The sequence below is a fragment of the Lupinus angustifolius genome, chromosome LG02 (assembly GCF_001865875.1).
Source record: "Lupinus angustifolius cultivar Tanjil chromosome LG02, LupAngTanjil_v1.0, whole genome shotgun sequence".
NCBI classification, from domain to species: domain Eukaryota; kingdom Viridiplantae; phylum Streptophyta; class Magnoliopsida; order Fabales; family Fabaceae; genus Lupinus; species Lupinus angustifolius.
This window is the reverse complement of record NC_032010.1, coordinates 767954-783577: the sequence shown is the minus strand read 5'-3', so window position 1 is coordinate 783577 and position 15624 is coordinate 767954. Positions and strand designations below refer to the sequence as shown.

Below are 15624 nucleotides of genomic sequence, written 5' to 3'. Positions count from 1 at the left end.
TATATATATATATATAAATATATGTAGTTATATTTAATTTTATTGATGTTGATAAACTCAACCTATCAAGTTAATGAATTAAACTAAATAATTCATAAATTTTTGGCACACCAAGCCATTTTTGAGCTAACAAGTAAAATCACACAATTCACAAATTTTAATGGAATGAAATTCGAGTTAAAAACATAATTTATTTTGAACTCAAATTGAGTTTTAAGTTGAATGAATTTTTATCGAACTGAATTTTAGTTTGACTTGATTTGTTTCTAAACTTTCCTACCTTTAAATAGAAGTGCTAGTATTATTTTTTTCATTTAATATCACTTTTGTTATGTGCAAATAAACTTGTCCATAAAATATTACCACTCCTGAAAAAGATGTTTTTCAGAAGATAGAAGAAGTCTCATCAAATAATTCTAAAAGTGGAAAATATTTGATATTTAAAAAATATGATTACAGTAACACTTTTAAGGACTATTTCATACACTATAAATCATTAATATACATCATTGCATGATATTTCAAACATTTTTTTTAATGAAGATTCTATGTTGGTCTAATAATTTAAAGTCTCATTATGATTTCTGACAGCAACAATCGTTAAGAGGAACACCCAACAATCCGAAAATGTTAGTTCAGATATATACCAAAAACACTTTTGTAATGAAAAGTGAAAATGAGAGAAAATAAGGATTAATGAGAAGAAAAGTGGATAACAAATTTGAAGTGACAAATATCATTACCTACACTACATGCTATGTATGTGTTTGTTACTGTATATCAGTTTCATAAGCACCCAAATCCTATGACATTACAGTTTCTGAGAAGAGCTTCAGTTTCTTCTTCTTGTTACTTCACAATACTTATGTTCATTCTCCCTTAAGTTTCTGTTCAACTTTTTTTGACTTTTTGTTCTGCTTCCAAAAAGAGGAAACTTGTTTATGGGTTTTGTTGCTTTTGCTTCATTTTGAAACTCCCTTATAGTCCAGGAATAGTGGGTTTTTGTCTGTTTTCTTTTTGCAGGTTCAAATTTTTGTTCTTTTTCGTGTAAAGGTGGAAAATTTATGTATGAGAGTGAAAAGAATATATTGGATTCGGTACAAAATGATAAAGATTCCATTATAACACAATGGCTTACTTTTAAAGGAGGCTTTCTTGTGAAGTTTTTGAGTTGAAAAGGTTTAGAAGATGCTTATGCCTTATGCTTATGGTTGTGCTTTTTTTTTAACCCATATTAGCATAAAAAATTGATTTTGGGGTCTTATATGAGTTTGTTTTCAAGTATTGTGCTGATATGGTGATGCAATTTGTTGATGGTTTTTGAGTATATGATAAATTCATGCTCATTCTGTAGTTTCTGAGGTTAATTTGTGTTTGTGGTTTTGTTATAGTGCTTCAATGTTTAAGAGAAGACACACCCTTTGTTCTCTTTTAAGGGAATTGTTTCTTTTGTTATTGTTCAGCTTGCACCATAGCACAGTGCAATGCCAAGGAAGGTTGAGTAAGCATGTTTCTTCAGCCCCATATTCACCTTCAGAATACAAGGATGACCTTAGGAGAATCATTATTAGCATAGTTTTAGGAGGATTAACCGGTCTAGTTGGTTCTGTTTTCTTCGCATTTGTGGTTCGTTGTGTTGTTCGATATCTTAACCGGACACCAATCCTCAAGGGTCCTGTCATATTTTCCCCAAAAATTGCACCCAAGACACTTGAATCAGCTTTGGCAAAAGAAAACCATTTGCTTGGTTCGAGTCCGAACGGGAAATACTACAAAACCGTGCTTGACAATGGCCTTACAATTGCAGTCAAAAGACTAACACCCTTTGAGAGCAATTCGCCCGAGATGAGGAGGAAATCGGTGAAGAGGCAGATACAGAAGGAGCTAGAGCTTCTTGCCAGTCTAAGGCATAGGAACTTGATGAGCTTGAGGGCTTATGTTCGCGAAGCCGATAGGTTCTCGCTGGTTTATGATTACGTATCCACGGGGAGTCTTGCAGATTTGATGAATAGAGTGAGGGAAAATGAGTTGCAGCTTGGTTGGGAAGTTAGACTAAGGATTGCTGTTGGTATTGTGAAGGGTCTTCAGTATCTTCATTTCACTTGTGTGCCTCAGATTCTGCATTGCAACTTGAAGCCGACAAATGTGATGTTAGATGCCGAGTTTGAACCCAGATTGGCAGATTATGGATTGAGCAAACTTCTACCAAACTTGGATAGAGGAACACATGGCAACAACCCTTCTCAGTCTTTACATAATTGCAGGTTAGAAAAATCATTGATTTGAGTCAAACACATTTATTGGTGTTTTGAATTTGGTCTGTTTCTTTATTGCACTTAAAGGGTACATAAACATGTTGTTGATATTGAGCATTTGTTTTGATTGGTTTCCTTGTTGTAAAGCTCTACATTTGTTTGGTATTTACCCCTTTGGAGTAACTAATCAAAGATTCTACCAACGAGTGTTGGTTCAAGTGGTACATTTCTGATTTCCCTTAAGCAAGGTCTCGGGTTCGAGTCTTGTGGATGGAAAAAATACCCGCTGGAAGAGTTAGCCCCACATACCTGTGGATATTCCCAGCTCAGACAGGATTGCCTCCAATGCAAGTATACCTGTGGGAAACCAAAAAAACTAATCAAAGATTCTTTGTTGTAAAAACATATAACCAATATTCTAGATTATCATGGTTCCACTTGCAATTGCTATTATTTAATGAATGCTTTGTTCTAAAAGAGGTTCCTAATGTAACTTGTTATATTTCATGTTGTTTCAGTGGTGCATGATAAATACATCAATAACTATAACAAGAAATGTTTTGATAAGATTTATGTGTTCATTCTACACTTCTATGTAAACTTCAATGTATTAAGATTCATTAGTGTGATTTGCAATTTCAGCAGGTACACAGACAAAAGTGACATTTTCAGTTTTGGCATGATACTTGGCACTTTGTTAACTGGTAAGGATCCAACAGATCCATTCTTCGGAGAAGCGGCGAGTGGAGGAAGTTTGGGAAGTTGGCTGCAACACTTGCAGCGAGCCGGCGAGGCACGGGAAGCTCTAGATAAGAGTATTCTTGGAGAAGAAGGGGAGGAAGATGAGATGCTAATGGCTGTTAGGATTGCTGCTGCATGCTTATCTGACATCCCTGCTGATAGGCCTTCAAGTGATGAACTTGTTCACATGCTAACACAATTGCACAGCTTTTGAATCAACCTTCGTTGTTCGAGATTCTAAGATAAGGTTGTCTGCCTTGTGACTTGGAGGTCATGGTTTCATATCTTGGATCGGAAGATGCCTCTTTGGTTTCGAGGGAAATGTTACATACATCGACCCTCCCAAACCTCATTAGGTAGGAGTTTCGTGCACTGGAGCGCACTTTTGTAAGTTGATGGGATTGGGGGATATTGGTTGGCCATGATTCTCCATTTTGTAATTGATTGTTTTGCATGATCTTTGGTTTTGATGGTGTGGTTGCAACTTTTATTTGTTGATTTTGCAGATTTTACATGGTCATTTCTGTTAGGTCATAGTAGTATATTATGTTTGTATATGACTAATGTTGGTAGTTAACAATAAATCCAAAATGAATAAGCAAAGTGATAAACAATATAGTATTTGAATAACTATAAACGGAAAGATTAACTGAAATGAAAACAAATGAACAAATAAAAAAATCAACAAATCAAATGCTTCAAAAATATGGAGCTTATACACTGAGAAAAAGAAAATATGAAACGTCCACATAATTTGTAAGCTTCTCTACCCAAAATATGAATCTTACAACTGAACCCAAAATATGTTAAGTTGTGGCAACTCTTCTCCAAAAAATGATCTATTGTTTCAAAAATACCAATGACATTGAAGTCAAAATAAAAGAATAATAAATGTTTACTTTTTTTTTAATTGACATGAATCAGGAAGAGAAAAATAAAATAACATGATGATGTCATCAATGTTTAACACTACAAAATTAAAAGATAGTAAAAATGTCACCAGATAACAATAGGTTTAACACTTTACAAAATTTTAAATATATTATTTTTATATAGTATGAACTTGCCTTGCTCTTATTTTCTACAAATGTGCATTTTATTATTACAATATATGTTAGCAAACGATAGATGTTTTCGATTCGGATAGGATTGCGTCCAGTGTGAGGATATATGTTGGAAAGAAAAAAAATATAATGACGTCCAGAGGTTCTTTTCCGCTCCAAAAAGCTAAGACTTTATATTATGCTACTAGCCTCAGCTCACTCTTACTACTTATGCATATTATAATATTTTCTATTATGTATAATCATAGGTTGAAGTATACCAATAATTATACATATTATAATGATTATTAGGATATGTTAAATAACATATTTAGAAAGTTATGCATAAGATTAGACACAGTGAAAATTATAAAACTTTATTGGCTCCAACTATTCTGTAGGGATATATTTTTAGGATTTAAAGGGTCAATCATTATTTCCATTTAATATCCATATAATATCACGTTGATGAATTATCAATAATTGTGCATATTATATTGATTATTAAGATATTTTTTACGTAAGGAACAGTATTGGAGTTAACAATTTTTGGTTATTATGATATAATTGAACTAACGTAATTTGGTGATTGAAGTGGAGAATGAAACCGAAGCAAAAGAAGAAAACAATGGACCCATTTTTAAATGTTTGTAAGAATAGAATTTAACGATATTTTATATTCAAGAGTTAAATGACATATTTATGAAGTTATGAATAAGATTAGACACGATGGAATTTATAAAACTTCATTTGCTCCAACTATGATTTAGGTGTATGCTTTTAGGATTTAAAGGGTTCATCCTTATTTCTGCTTAATATCCATATAATATTATATAGGTTGAAAGATACCAATAATTATGCATATTATAATGATTATTAGGATATGTTTGACGCAAGGAACAATATTTACTTAAAAATGATTATAAAAATAACAATAATGGGTTATAAGAATTTTTTATCATGATAGTTGATTAGAAAATAAAGAGCAAAGGATTCGACAAGCAAATTCATGAAAGATATTAAGTGTTGTTATATAGGATTTCTTCAATTTAAGAATTAAATTATTTTAAAATTATTCCTAATGGTTGGTTTTAAAAAATGTGAAATCAACTAGGTCAAACATATTAATAAAATATTAATGGAACCTTTATGATCATTTTGTCATCTTCATGAATTTGAAACAATCTAGTTAAGAGTTGACTGAGAGGAAATGAATTAATTTTCTAATCAAATGTAAGGGATCTTGATGGTTCGATGTGTATAACAATGGTGTAGGAAACGAAATGCATGTAAAAAATTGAATCTATAATATCAAGTAGGTTTAGTGAGTGAAAACGTTATTTTTATTAAAACAACTTTGAATCTATGATATATGCGAAGGAGAATGAAAATGCATAAACATGGGTTACCTTTAGCAATACATGTTTAATAGGCTGGAAAAAAGAATGTCTTTGAGTAACCTAAATATACATTGAAGAAGAGATGAAGAGAGATGGTTCATATTTGTATTGAAGAAGAAAGAAAGAGAGGAATGATGTATAAATGTGTTTAAGAAGAAAGGAAGAAGAATGTATTAAAAAGGGAAAATAAAGCAATTTTGAATGACAAAAATACTCTTTTAATTTAAAGGTGCCCATAAATGGAGATATCTATTATTGTAAGAAAAATGGTATTCCTCATACTAATCCTCCTACGCAAAAGAAACTAACATGTAACAACATTATTAACGATTCATTTCGAAGGCAGTATATATCATTTTATTGTAGGTATAATGAGTTAGTACTGGGATATAACATTACTTTTATTAGAATACCATCCATTCATTCCATTCCCAATAATAAAGGTAGTAGATAACCTTTTAACAAATTCTTATTTAAACAAGGAATTTTGTTAACTTCGACCCTAAGGGCTAATGAGTTAAAGTAAAGTATGTAATGAAAACTATGAAGTTAAAGAATATGTACTTTGGTTTTAACAAAATCCTTAAATATATTTGTATGAAAAATATTACAAGTATATAATTAGCCGACAAAATACATATAAACAAAATCAGTATATATATATATTATTTCAATATAATTATTAATTATATAAAATTTTGCATTTATATATAATTATTTATTCTATATAATTTTTAATCATATATGAAATCATCTAGTATATCAAAACAATTTAATCGTTTAAACCTATTAAATTTATTACGAGATCTCTTCCAATTTAATCTCATACATTCCCCTTTATTCTACTCATGCAATAGGTGACAGGTTTTAACAATTGAAATAAGATTGATGCTTCAAAAGCAATAAATGAAAGAATGATTTCTGAAATGCCATATCTAAATTCTTAGAACACCCAGAATCGCTGTATTATTTTGCCAATATTTGACATGCCATGTGGTCGTGTTATAAGTACTGCACAGGAATCTTATTTTTGATATTGTCAGGTATATAATACGTTATCTTGTGTTCTTTTTAACAATTTCTTTTGAGATTGACATTATTGGAAAAAATGATTTCATGAATTAGATTGTTGTTTTTATAAATTATCAAGACTTTCTAAGCTATATCTGCAAAAATTCAGAGCAGAACAACAACAATTACAAAGGACTGTTATGAACGCTTCTTAATCATGTTCTATCTTTTCCCCCTTCCATACTAAAATTTATGTGTTGTGAGGGTGGTGACTGGTGAATGGTGATTGATTCAAGCCCCTCAAACGCATTATACAGTTACAACTATACCAATTTGATTACCAGAAATTTATTTTGCTGGGGCATGAATCCAATTCCAGAAAAAACCTGATATTACTTTTCTAGCACCCCCCAATCTCCTTGAATTTCAGTTCTAATAAAGGAAATCCTTATTTGTTTTCCTAAATTAGTTCCAGTCAGAATTCCTTCACATTTTACCTCTTTTAATGCTGTGAGGCCTTTTAACTTTCGCTTTGTTAGCACTTAAAAATTTTGGACCCATATTTTCACTATTCAACATCATCTCAGGCAAAATTTACTAGGAGCTATTCTCAAAACCCACCATCCCCACTCACTTATTCCCTCAAACAGTGTCAATCTTTGTTTCTTGGCCCCCTTCAGCACCAATCCCAGAAGCAAAGACCCCAAGACTCACTCACACAATCCTCCATTAACTCCTCAGCAAAATCAATGTGATCAGAAGACCATCGCCGCCTACGGGAAGGCATCAAGAGTTAAACTTGTCTCCCCTAACCAATTCTTATCTAATTATTTCACACCCCAAAATCAATGTGATTCTTGATTTAGTTTTCACATATTTTAGTTTTCCAGAGGGAATTAGGTTGCTGGTCATTTTTATGGTTTAATTGCAAAATCTTGTTCATTGGCCCTCCTATAAAGCAATGCTGATGCTTCCACCCTGTTTTTTTTATAAGAAGGGGAGGGGGAGAGATCCAGCACAAGTTAAATCCAGATAAAAGAATTCATCGAAAAAGAATCAGATAAAAAAGACTGGGGGAGAGACAAGTATCGATAAAAAAGAGCAGGTACATACCAGCTCGGATGAACAACAAATCTTCCAATGGAAAGAGCCCAATTCACCTGCACATGACAAAAGCAACAAAAGGAAAGTTGATATCTTCTATATTATGGTTGAAAAATGAGCAAATGCTAAAGGTGATATCTGAAATTAAACATTGTAATTGACAAGTAATAGCAAAAGTTAAACCAGTATCAGTTACCACAAAAAAAAACAAATTACAAAGGGTGTTTAGGGTGGGAGCACAGATGGATCATGGACGGATGGATCACCCTGGTATCCAGTTTTCAGTATACTTGAATGAATCAACTTAAACCAGTACAACGAAGAAACAAAAATCAAATTAAATCATGTAGAAATCACTCCAAATGTGTATTTCTACACGCACTCAACTGCTTCTATTCAAGCATTCAGTGAGGCACTAGGTCACCCTTTTTATCCAACCAACTACTACTCTACGACTTCTTCAGCACTGCAGGCATCTATTTTTAAAATGAAAAATAAAACGTGTACACACAATTTTACTGCTCAGAGTTCAGGAAAAAAACTATACCTTATCAGTCCCAAGGGAATTTGCCACTACATGTGTGACCTGATCATCAATGTGATTTGTACAAACAGCACCAAATTGTTCAGCTGTTTGCCACAATGGATGTAGATGAGGGTTGGCTTCGCCAACAGGAAATACTCTGCTAAATACTATACGACAACCAGCCAATATTTTTCTCTGCTCTGATGCTAGGATATTTCGGACATCCACTTCTTCTAAGGATTGAGAAGCAAAAAAGTTTTGGTGTATTCTCTCAATCACCTACTCGAGGAAGAGAAGGAATTACCAACTGTAAAATAACAAACCATCCCAAATAAAAGAAAATTTTGACTATAATCTCTCACCCCTAAAGAAGATGCCAGGGTTCCAGCTTCAGGTCTTTCATCATGATCAATCTCAAGAAGAGAAGGACCAGGAAGTCCAAATTGACGTCTACTACAGGGGAAGTAAGTATACCTGCAATATCTTAAAGCTTAATACAGCAATGAAGCATTCACTAAATATAAAAAAAGCGGTAAATAATTGCATCTGAAGTTTGAAACCTGTTACACTGACCTTTCCACCACTATCAGGTTTAGTTTGTTATGAGGCCAGACTCTCACAGAATCATCTATAATTACAACAGCTGATTCCATACCCAAAACACCTTCCAGATCCTTGCTTTTGGGGGCTCTCTCCTCACCATCAACTGAATCAATATCATCGCCTCTAGAAATAACTCTACCATTAAACAAAGTTCCCCGTGGATCGAGTACCTTCGCCATTTCTGTTGCATATAGCTTGTTTCCCATTGTGTAAAGATGTAGCTCAAAGAGCTTACTAGCCTAAAATGCATTTCGGAAAGATAAAATTATGTAAATCAAAACCCAGTAGCCTGCCATGCCTAAAACATGTTATAGAATTGGTATTACCTTCTCCAAGAAGTTCCAGATTCCCGGTCTTAGTTTAGTCCACATTCCCAAGTGAGGAAAACGAAAAAGATGCCTATGAGGCTTCTCACGATCCTGTTCTTCTTTCTTTCTCAGTATCTCATCATGTACAGGATCTACTTCTACAAACTGAGGGAAAATATTAATATGCAATTATACAAACACTCATCTGTGGGAGAACTCACTCAATGTAAATTACCTTAGCAGAATTTAGAAGTGTGTGATCTAGGTCCAATACAAGGCATAACTTTCTAGCAGCAAACATTTTATTCTGTTCTTCTATCCTCCTAGCCCTTTCTCTCTGTATAGCAGCCTTTTGCTTCTCGTCATAACCATCAAAAAGATGCTCAACATCTCCCCATGAGCTCTGAGGTGTAGAGGAAACAGAAGCACATGTTTCAGGAGCTGATCCTATGCTAGCCTGCAGGTTCTGCGAGCTAGATACTACAGGTTTCTGTTCCACTCTATCTGATGTAAGTGCAGGTGCAGAAGAAAAGGTCTGTGTAGCAGGAGCGTTGTTTGATGATTGTTGGGTAACAGATATAGTATTAGCAATATTTTTTAGATTCCTGGTAAACGGTCCAGCAATATCCGGTGGTGCAATTGATTGAGAAGCCGTCAATTTTGTGTCAGCCCTAACCTCAAGCTTTGGGGCACTGACATTGTCACCAGTATCCGGGGTGTTTGATGTTGGGATAACAACTTCTTTTGATTGCTCGCTTGCCAAGATCCCACTCTTCGGAATAGTACCTCTATGGAGAAAGCGCCGTGGATCACGAGGTTTCATCCGAATCTTTCCTGAATCATCTTGTGGGCTTCGAACCTGAGTGTCAACCACAGGTTAAAAGTAAGATTGAAGAGATTTCCATAAAACTCAATTATTAGACATTCAAATTTTGCAACCAATTTTTCCTCAAAGTTGAATAACATATTTAACCAATGATCAGCATGTCAAAATCTTCATGTTAATTCTCAAAATCAAAAGAAAGAAACCGATAATTGGAAGATAATAACAATGCCACGTCCACTGGAATATATCAAAACTTAAGTTCAACACTGTATACTTCACAAAAATAATATTTTCAAAAGCAATATACCGTGGTGGTTGCTGGTGATGAAATTGGAAGCATTCCAACAGAATTTTGCTGAAGCCCAGTGGTCATTGAAGTACCAATACTCATAGTTGGACCTGTTCCCATTGCTGAATTTGCACTTGCTAGATGTAGCACATTTATAGAATAATCATCAGATTTCTTTTTGGCTTCTGCCGCTAATCTCTGCCGTTCCATAAGTATGTTTACCAGTATGGCTGGACTTACAGCTAAATCTTTCCAGGCGGCGGGTATGGAAGTTGTGGTGTTACTAGTTGCCATTGGCGCCTGCTGATTTCCATTACTTGTCAGGTTGAAATTACCAGAACCAGTACAGGAACTATTTACTGTAGTCATAGTCATTTTGGGTTCGGCATCCACATTGTTCCTGACTATCGATTGAGATCCAACAGCGGAAGTCTCTTCCAACCAACCACGTTTTCTAGCTGCAGTTCTTGGATCTCTTGTTTTATGCTCAGGATTTTCCAATGAAGTTTTCAGTCGTTTTGATACAGCAACATCCAAAGAAGGTTCTTCAGCAGCCTTTTGCTTTCTTGAGATTATAGTTCTGCCATTTTCCATGTTAGGCACATTATTCATCAGGGAAGGTTGGTGGTTAAGATCCAAAGCACTTGCATCAGAATTAATCAAGCGAAGCCTAGGATCTCTAGACTTCACTGAAGTTTTTCTAGAGTAAGACCTAGAACCTGCTTCATCAATTCTAGAACTACTCAATCCATGCATACTGGACCTATCCGTGGAAGCAGAAGAAGTAGGCAGCTGATTCAAAGACTGTGAGGGTGGTTTGATGCTAATTGCAGAACCAGCCACAGAAGCACTAGAAACCTCCTCATTTGTATCAACAGCCACATCCTCACAGTCTCCTGAAGGGGTTGGACTTGGAAGTTCTTCACTCGTGAAAAAGGTACTTCGACCAAACTTCTGCTGATATGAGGAAACAGCTTTCAGAGCATCCGTTACATAGGAATGCAATTTAGAACCTTCACTGTCCACTTCCATATTCACAGCCTCCGTCTTACTAGGAGGCAACTCAGACCTAATCATTTCCTCTCCAGCAGAAAATGGTTTACTCACTGGGAAACTTGCTATTGCACGTGTGGGCAACCCATGTCTAACAACTCCCTCTGCAACAGAAAAGGCATTACTCACAGGGAAAAAAGATGGTGTTTCTCGTGTGGGTGATGGTAAACTGTCAATATCATGATCCTTATGAAGGTCGAACAGAGGGACCAGAACCCCTCTACCTTTAAAATTACTTTGTCCAAATTTCAAAGGTTCTGATACCCCAATCGAGATGCTATCCAATGGCTTACTAGAAGAAATCAATTCACCAGCTCTTCTATCTTGAGTTTCCAGAGTTTTTATCTCATTGCTTTGTGATTCCTTTTCCTTGCCAATAGGCTCACCATTGTCTAAAGCACCAATAGAATCTAAAGCACCAATCATGACCTGAATCTGTGAATAGGAAATCATGTTTCAGATTCCATCCCATCATTAATTTCATAAATTGAGGATTGTGGGAAGGGAACACAAAACATCACCTCTTTAAGTTGCTCAGGAGTGAGTAAATGAGCTTGCTGATCCGTGACAAAATAAAGAATTCTGACATGAAAATTGCAGCCAAAAGGAAACACAAGTTAGAGATCAATGGTACTGCAACTATGATGAATTCACAACCACAGTAAAAAAAAATAAGGGTGACCTAGTGCATTAGCCTCCCACCTAGTGGGATATGGAGATGGTAGATATAAGCAGCCTTACCATCACAAACAAAGAGAGGTTGTTTCTAGGATTTAAACTTATGACCTCCATGTCACAAAACAAGCAACCTTAATGTTGGGCCAAGGTTCACCTTCTACGACCACATGATAGAAGGGGAAAAAGTAATTAAAAACCTTAATATCTTATCATTGTTCTGTTTTTTCTGGGAACTCTCCATGGAGCAGAATACCTACAACAAATAAGCAAGCAACTATGACACACAATTCGCAGCACAAACCACAATTATATGAACATAAGCTGCAGCAAGCAAGTGTCTTACAGAATAGATGACTTCAATTGCATTAAATAACAAGCGGACAATAATATCATCCTTGTCAGAAACAGCATGCAAACTCTGCAACACACTCTGCAGCTTACCACAATTCTCAGCAAACGCTCTATAACACCGACAAAGAGAAACAACTTAATGTCATAAACTCCACTGTCAGCAATTCATAAAATAAAGAACAAACAAAGCCAATCAAAAAGTGCTACTTACTCCTCCACATTAGCAATAGTAAAACCCTCCAAAACTTCCCTAACACTTTTTCCCTCCGAATTCAAAACACTCTGAACATTCCCTACTTCAGGGTCAGCATCACCATCAATCTCACCTTCCTCTAACTCCCCGTCCTCTTTATCAAGATCAATCACCACTTGACCATTCACACCCACATCCTCCTTAACAGAACTCGAACACAATTTATTCGAGTTATCAACATCCATAACAAATATATCATTGAGAGGCTTATTCTGCACTGCTTGTGCCCAAGCAAGATTGTACAAACCCGAAGCATAACCACTACAAATAGTTGGATACTTAGTGTAAAGATCATTAACAGCCCAAACCCTAGCAGTTGAATCCTCTTTAGGCTTATTATCATTCACCTTAACAACATCTTGCTGCTTCTTGAAATCCTCTTCACTAATCTCTTCAACAGAAGCACTATCCGAAATCTCACCCTCTTCTACATCCTCAACCTCGTTCGTCATCGCTCCAATCTCTTCCTTTTCCGTAATTTTACACTTTCTATCACAATCGAATCCAATAACCATATATAAATCAAAAAACCACACTGATACGAAACCGAAAAAATCCAAAATTACAACAGATGATTTTATAGATTAAATTAGGGTTTCAGTTATCGATTTTTTTACAGATCTCGTCAAAATTAAGACGATAGTTGACAATGTTAAATCGAATCGGAGAACTACTGATATCGGATTCGAGACCGCGAGATCGAGAATCGTTCTCGAAAGATCCGAAAAGATGATTTGTGAAGAAATCGAATTCCGCAGAAAACAGAGAGAAAAATAAGATAATGAAATAATTATGTTTTTCAAAAAATAACAACAGTGATGATAAAATGAAGAGAGAGGGTTTTTATATGGAGAGTGAAGAAAGGAGAATCTAAATGAATCTAGACCGTACACGTCACTGATCCTAAGATGTGCCTACGAACGAGAATGACAGTGTAGACCAAGTCATATTGTTATAGTCTCATTCATGTACTTCCAATTAGATTTGAGACTGTCAAATATATACTCCTTTTCTTTTTTCGATTTAATATATGTATCATGTATGTGCTATCAGTGTATGTATTTTTACGCTATCGATAAATCTCAATTGTTGATATGTTAATTATTATTGATATTTAAAAAATATTATAAATTATTGGTGGATTATACGTTGATAGTTTTAAATAATTTTGAACTTTTATTTTAGTTTTATTTCAGGATGCATATTTGATGAGATAAAATTTGATACTATAAAACTTATATGTAAAATAGTATCAATCACAAAACTAAATATACTACTTTTATATTATTTTTATATAATTAGTTAATATTTTACAACTATCATGGCTTGAAGTATTTAAGTACTTATTATCAATATCCTAATTAAAACTCTAAAATCAAAACCAATATAATATTATATTTTTACTTCTATACTATATATCTATATCTATATTTATATTATATATCTATACTTCTATTCTATATATTCTATACTTTTCATACTATATATAAAGAGAAAACATGGTATAAGTATAAATACCACCATGATATAATTTTGTCCTTAACAATTTTATAATTCTACGGAAAAAATCATATAATCATATATAACATTACCAATATATTAACCACTCTCTCACCTTAATTTGACTATTAAAATAAAGACAAAAATATAATATAAAGTGCTCCTAATAAAAATTACAATATAAAAATATTCAATTTTAAAAAATATTCTAATTCACCAAAATAAAATATTCTTAATTTGATACCAAAAAATTAAAATATTGGTAAGCAGACATGGAGTGCTAGTTCATGTAAAGGAAAAACTGACACATAGTTATCCACAAATATGATTTTAGGTTTTATTTACTTTATAGAAAAATATAATTATATTCACATAATTTCATTCATCTTAACTTTTATTAACTCAAAACGCATGTAATTATAACTAAATATTTGATTACTCATTGATTACACCGTAATCGCGATTACAAAATATTTATAATATTGAATTAGACTACTTTTCAATAATTAGTTAATATCTTTCTATAGTGTATAAGCAAAACTTATTTGAAAACATTAAATGCACTATATATTATTCACAAATATTTAATTATAAAATAATATTTAATTAAAAGTGTCAATTTTTTATTACTATTATGGATTTAATTTTAATGAAGAAGTATTTAAGTACTTATCATCAATATCCTAATCCTAATTAAAACTCTAAAATCAAAACCAATGTTATTATTATTATATCAATCTAAAGGGAAAACCTGTAAATAGTTATCCACAAATATGTTCCTTTTTTATTTGTTTTAAACTTATTTACTTCATAGAAAAAAATTAATCAGACAAAAGGATACTTGTACTCAATTAAGCAGACAAAAAGGAAAACTTATACTAAACTTTCCTTGTTGTTATTGACTTTAACTTTTATTTATTTCATAGAAAAAAATTAAACAGACAGCAGAATATTTATAATGAAATAATTTTTAGTTATTTCTATTTTGTCACTATTATTTGTCATATTTCTTTAAATAATATATATCTTAAACAAATTTCATATAGTATTCTCACTAATAAATTCTATATATTTTTAACTTACATCCTATTATTTTATAGTATTCTCGTATTTCTTTATATATTTTAATTGGGAAATTGTTATTATTTTATAGTATTAAATTTATTGTAAAAAAGGAAGGTTGACAAACGTGTAATGCCTATCAAAATACTTGTAATTATAATACCAAAATAGCCTACTTTATATTTATTTAATATTATCTAATAATATAGGCAAAAATTATTTGAAAACATTGAACATGCGATATAATATTAACAAATGGATTACTCATTGTTTACATCCTAATCATGATTACAAAGATATTTATAATATTAAATTAGATACTTTACAATAATTAGTTAATATCATTCTATATTGTATAAGCAAAACTTATTCGAAAACATTAAATGCCCTATATATTATTCATAAATATTTAATTATAATATAATCCTAGTATTTTAAAAGTATGAGATTCATATTTGTCCATTGTTGTGTAAAGTTTTTTGAATGATTAGTGTATCATTCAACACTTATTTATATTATTTTTAATTAAGGTTAAATAAGGATAGTTAATACACCAACAATATAAAAACTATTGTAATATTTTGTTGGTACTACCAAATCTCATCTTTTGAGTAAGGAACT

At 32.9% G+C, this 15624-nt stretch overlaps 2 protein-coding genes across 3 annotated transcripts; one reads left to right on the top strand and one right to left on the bottom strand.

Annotated features, from left to right (window-relative positions):
• LOC109330159 (inactive leucine-rich repeat receptor-like protein kinase CORYNE) lies at positions 713 to 3521 on the top strand. Of its 2 annotated transcripts, none has more exons than XM_019564214.1 (2): positions 713 to 2264; positions 2898 to 3521. In XM_019564214.1, exons 1-2 carry the CDS (start codon positions 1399 to 1401, stop codon positions 3208 to 3210), a joined length of 1179 nt encoding a protein of 392 aa, XP_019419759.1. In that variant the 5' UTR covers positions 713 to 1398; the 3' UTR covers positions 3211 to 3521. The 2 variants fall into 2 exon arrangements, with proteins under 2 accessions (XP_019419759.1, XP_019419769.1); XM_019564224.1 differs by having other exon boundaries at positions 714 to 2264; positions 2901 to 3521.
• On the bottom strand, positions 6684 to 13239 carry LOC109330121 (RNA polymerase II C-terminal domain phosphatase-like 3). The gene is made up of 12 exons (XM_019564161.1): positions 12400 to 13239; positions 12181 to 12298; positions 12035 to 12090; positions 11681 to 11741; positions 10125 to 11594; positions 9227 to 9850; positions 9010 to 9156; positions 8654 to 8922; positions 8443 to 8554; positions 8102 to 8359; positions 7564 to 7610; positions 6684 to 7428 (listed from the first exon to the last, which is right to left on the bottom strand). Exons 1-12 carry the CDS (start codon positions 12954 to 12956, stop codon positions 7365 to 7367), a joined length of 3783 nt encoding a protein of 1260 aa, XP_019419706.1. The 5' UTR covers positions 12957 to 13239; the 3' UTR covers positions 6684 to 7364.